Genomic DNA, 5692 nt, shown 5'->3' with positions numbered 1-5692 from the left:
AAGCCACAAAAGGAAAAGAAAAGAGCAATATGCGATCGCAAATCCAACATGCGGACCGCATAATGCTCAAAGGTATCGCAAACCCCAACAATTTGTTGGCCAAAATCCAGTGCAAGAAATGTGGTCCATTATGCGATCATATAACAGGTTTGCAGGCGCATAATGGACCGCAAACTCATTGTGAAAGCTGCTAAAGGTGGAAAATGCGATGACAAATGTGATCGTATATTTACAATGCGGACCGCAGAACTTGAATGCAGCGGATGCCTGGAAACTAGGGTTCGAAGATGCGATGTCCATGAAGAGAATGCGGACCGCATGTCTGTTATTCGACATATATGCGGTCGCATAATTGACCGGGAAGGGTATTTTTGTCCGATTTTTGTCCCGAGTTTTGACCCACTATAAATAGATTTATTGGGGTTTTGGGGCATCTTGTCTTGTTTTTGAGCTACATTACAAGTCTTTAATATTCCTCTCTTTTGGAAGCTTTTGGGTGAAGAATCTTGCACTTTGTAAGCTTTATGGCATTTAATATTCTCATCTCTTTGTATTTTAACATGTGTAGCTAACTTTAAATACTAAGGTTGTGGACCCTAAATGGGAGTTATGTTAATGGGTGTTTAACATTGAATATATGTATAATGGTTGCTTGATATGTATTTATTTCTCATTCTTCATTTATTATTGGTGGTTACAAACATTAACAAGTGCCATTAAATTCTTTCTTTACTTGGAAAAGTGAGTGAGAATTTGGTAGAAGAAAATATCAAAGACTCAAGGCTTTAAACATTATTTAATAGAATTGCTTAGGAATAAGTGAGTTTTATTTGGCATATATTGATTGTTCTTAATTGCAACTCTTTTATATTTGGAAAAATCATAAAGATGAAATACTACCCAACTATTGAAAAATATTGGGTAGTCATTTAGACATTATTTGCATATCCAAAGAGCCTTCCATTGGAAATATATCATATTAACACCGATAGCGTTACATTTCATTGAAGGGGACACAACCTTGGTTTCCTTAATCAAATTATTTACATTCTCAACGTTACAATTAGTTATTTATTCAAATTACAATTATATCATACTCTTGTTACAATTAACCGAATAGAATTACGACTTAAGTGAAGAAACACACTACTCGAGTAACTTTTTCACGCTTATTCCCTGTGGGATTCGACCCCAACCTTGTTGGGTTATTATATTTGATACCGACCGCCTTACACTATTTAAATTAAGTGTAATTTGAGCATATCAACAAGGTCACTAACCAAGAAGTTAGCGATGACGGCATACCAAGGAGCAAATATGTTAGACAATGCCAATATGTGTTCATCTGGGAAAGCATCATTGATTTCAAGATCTTCCTTTGGACTCCCTGCCTCTTCAAGCCTAGATAGGTGATCCACAACTTGATTTTCCATCCCTTTCGATCCTTGACTTCAAAGTCAAACTCTTGCAACAAAAGAACCCACTGATTCAATCTTGGTTTGGCATCCTTCTTTTCCATAATATAATAAAGAGATGCATGGTCGGTGTATAATATCACTTTGGACCCGAACAAATAAGCCCAAAATTTTTCAAAAGCATAGACAATGGCAAGAAGTTCTTGCTCAGTCACAATATAATTCATTTGAGCGACATTGAGTGTCTTGCTTGCATAATAGACAGGGTGAAGAATCTTGTTATGACGTTGGCCAAGCACCGCCCCAATAGCTACACCACTAGCGTCACACATGAGTTCGAATGGGAGATACCAATCGGGAATGACAATAATAGGTGCCGTGGTGAGCTTTTCTTTCAATTCCTCAAAGGCTTTTAGGCACTTCTCATCAAATACAAACTTGGCATCTTTCTCAAGGAGTTTGCACATGGGATTAGCAATTTTGGAAAAGTCCATGATGAAACGCCTATAGAAACCGGCATGCCCCAAAAAACTTCAGACACCTTTAATTGAAGTAGGTGGAGGAAGCTTCAAAATGATCTCGATATTTGCCCGGTCAACCTTTATGCCTTGTTTGGAAATTTTGTGGCCCAAAACAATTTTCTCATCCACCATGAAGTGGCATTTCTCCCAATTTAGCACAAGGTTTGTTTCTTCACATCTCTTAAGCATGTGTCTAAGGTTGTATAGACAATGCTCAAAATAATCACCCACGATAGAGAAATCGTCCATCAATACCTCTAAGAAATCCTCCACCATGTTGGAGATGATTGACATCATACACCTTTGGAATGTAGCCGGAGTGTTGCATAGCCAAATGGCATCCGGCTAAATGCAAACATCCCATATGGATAAGTGAATGTTGTCTTTTCCTGATCTTCCAATATTGATTTGGTTGTAGCTGGAATATCCTTCCAAGAAGCAGTAGAATGACCTTCCCGCTAGCCGATCAAGCATTTGATCAATAAAAGGCATATGGAAATGGTCCTTGCACGTAGCACTGTTTAGCTTCCGGTAATCCATACAAACCCTCCATTCGGCCATAGTTCTTCTTGGGATGAGCTCATTGTTATCAATTTCAATCATGGTCATGCCTCCATTTTTCGGCACACATTGCACTAGACTCACTCAAGAACTATCGGCGATGGGGTAGACTACCTCGGTATCCAACCACTTAATGATTTCCTTTTTTACCACCTCCTGCATGGAAGGGTTCAACCTTTGTTGATGCTCTACACATGGTTTACTCTCGTTATCCAATTGGATCTTGTGTTCGAAAATTCCTGCAGGAATCCCTCGGATGTCCGCAATTGTCCACCCAATAGCTTGCCTATGATCCTTCAAGACATTCAACAATTGTTCTACCTACACATCATTCAACAAAGAAGAACCGATTATCGGTAGAGTGTCATTGGAGCCAAGAAATTTATACCTCAAGTGCGGTAGAAGTGGTTTGAGCTCTAGTTGCGGCGACTTAATAATTGAAGGCTTTGCGGGAGGAGTGGCTCTATTCTCTAAGTCGAGAGATATTTTCTTTGGAACATAAGTGTAGGACCCAAGTCCTTCCAATGCATTTACTGATTCCATGTACCCCTCCATATCTTCACCATCGAAATTTACCACAATAGTGGCCAATGCCTCACCGAGGCATTGTTCTTCCATCTTCCTTTCAACTGCATCTTCCACCTCATAAACAACATCAATCACTAAGATACTTTCATATTCATGTGGCAGTTTCATACCCTTGCTTGCTTGGAATGTGACCTCTACATCATTCACCGGAACTTGATCTCATTCCGTTCCAAATCCATCAATGCTCTTCCTGTTGCAAGAAATGATCTCCTCAAGATTATAGGGATCTCTTTCTCAACTGCACAATCAAGGATTATGAAATCGGCGGGCAAATGGAACTCTCCCACTTTCACAAGCACATCATCAACAATTCCCACCGGTCTCTTTATGCAACGATCGGCCATTTGCAACCTCATACTTGTAGGCCTCGGCATACCTAGCCCCGCTTGCTTGTAAATAGAAATAGGAATTAAGTTGATCCTAGCCCCATTATCACAAAGAGCTTTTGCAAAATCACGCACCCCAATAGTACATGTAATGGTGAAAGCTCTCGGGTCTTCTTTCTTTTGAATGGTGGTTGTTGCAATGATGGAACTAACCCGATGAGTCACATTCACCCCTTTATTCTTGGTGGTTTTCTTCTTGGTGATCAAGTCTTTCAAATACTTAGCGAAACCCGACATCTCTTGAAATGCTTCCACAAATGGGATATTAATCGATAATTGCTTGAGAATGTCATAGAACTTTTTGAGTTTGCTATCATCAACCTTCCTAGCAAGTCTTTGAGGGAAAGGAGGAGGAGGTCTAGGAATAGGTGGTAGAGTTTTTTGTGTCTCTTTTACCTTTTCCTTTACCTCTTCCGGTTCAGTTCTTGAACTTTCAATTCTTTCGGAACCTTTTTAGCTTCAACAACAATTGGCTTTTCAACTTGTGCCTCAAACTCTTATTCGGACTCTTCCACTTAAACCATTTGTTCACTCTCTCCTTGTAGTACCTTCCCACTCCGAGTAGTAATTGCCATGATATGAGAAGTTGGATCACTCCCACTACTCTTTGGGTTCATAATTGTGTCACTTGGAAGTGTCCCCTTTTGCTTTGGATTTTGTTCCCTAGAGAGATCTCTCATTTGCATCTCCAAATTTTGAATGGATGTAGTATGAGAACCAACAAGCTCGGTCATATTCCTTATAGAAGTGTCGGACCTTTCTTGATTTTGCAATACCCGTTCAAGCATGCTTTCCAACTTGGAATCACTTGGACCTTGATTTGAATATTGCCCCTTTGATGGGACATAAGGGTTTGAACTCCGATTTGAGAAGTTGTTGTTGTTGTTGTTATTCCAACTCCCTTTATTTGAGCTACCTTGGTCATTTCGCCGTTGTTGGTTGCCTTGCCCTTGCGGGTTAGGCCTCCATTGATTTTTTTGTCCTTCACCTTGGTATTGTTGCCTTTAATAGCCTCCTTGAGAGTTGTTGACATAGTTTGCTTCCTGATAATCTTCATTTGATGAGGGTTGCAGATGTTCCACCACATTTACCTTCTTCATTTGGCTTTTAGTGAACATTTTTGTCAACACATTGACATTGGTGACAAGCCATGCAATTACTTGATCTCTTTCTTGGTTCTTCTTAATCATGCTGGTCAAGGAGGGAGTACTATATGCAATTCCACCTGTTGTGTCCTCTGAGTGCCACACTTAGTTATGTTTTGCCATTTTGTTAAGGATTTGTGTGATCCATGCAAAAGTCTTATCCATAAAAGATCCGTCAGCTGCATTCTTGGCTATAGATTGGTTCATAGCATCTAAGCCCATGTAGAATTTCTCCAACAAGATAGACTCCGAAAAACCATGATTATGTGACCTCACCAAATATAACTTGAATCGCTCCCATGCCTCATGTAGATGATCTCCCAATAGTTGCTTGAAAAAGAAAATTTTATCCCGGAGCTCAGATTTCTTACTTTGCAAGAAACATTTAGCTAAGAACGCTCATTCAAGTTCAGGCAAAGAATGAATGGAATTTGGTGGCATATTTTAAAGCCATTTCCTTGCTTCCCCAGCCAGTGAGTACTTGAACACCCTCAACCTTAGGGAATCATCTGAGACGTTGTTCTTCTTGTGCATCGTACACACACCCAAGAAGTTTCTAAGATGTTGTGTAGGATCATCATCAGTGGAATTCCTGAAAAACCTCTCCACTTTGAGCATTAGGATTAAACCGTGTTCCACCTTGAAATTAGCAGCGCCAACTATTAGAGGTACAATAGCATTTGTATCCTCAATGTACTCATCTATGTCCGCAAAAGGATTTTCTTCCATTTCTTCCTCATATTCAGCCATGTTTTCCTATCAACACCAAGCAAAACAAGCAAAGTGTGATGGAATAGAAGAAGACGTAAAGTAAAACACACACTAATTAGTAATTTCAAAACTGTATTCCCCGGCAACGGCGCAAAAATTTGATACACTCAAATTACACTTTAATTAAGTAGTGTAAGGCGGTCGGTGTCAAATATAATAACCCAACAAGGTTGGGGTCGAATCCCATAGGGAATATGGTGCGATAAGCTTACTTTAGTAGTGTGGAACTTAAGTCGTAATTCTATTCCGTTAGCGTAACAAGAGAATGATATGATTGTGAATTAAAAAGATAACTAATTGTAATT

At 39.5% G+C, this 5692-nt stretch overlaps 1 protein-coding gene across 1 annotated transcript; it reads right to left on the bottom strand.

Moving 5' to 3' along the window:
• Positions 1 to 3228: 3228 nt before the first annotated feature.
• LOC138886052 (uncharacterized) lies at positions 3229 to 4504 on the bottom strand. The gene is made up of 3 exons (XM_070167078.1): positions 4388 to 4504; positions 4004 to 4304; positions 3229 to 3920 (listed from the first exon to the last, which is right to left on the bottom strand). Exons 1-3 carry the CDS (start codon positions 4502 to 4504, stop codon positions 3229 to 3231), a joined length of 1110 nt encoding a protein of 369 aa, XP_070023179.1.
• Positions 4505 to 5692: the final 1188 nt, after the last annotated feature.

This window comes from Nicotiana sylvestris, chromosome 2, assembly GCF_000393655.2.
Source record: "Nicotiana sylvestris chromosome 2, ASM39365v2, whole genome shotgun sequence".
In the NCBI taxonomy this organism is placed as follows: Eukaryota; Viridiplantae; Streptophyta; class Magnoliopsida; order Solanales; family Solanaceae; genus Nicotiana; species Nicotiana sylvestris.
This window is presented reverse-complemented; position numbering and strand designations above follow the sequence as displayed.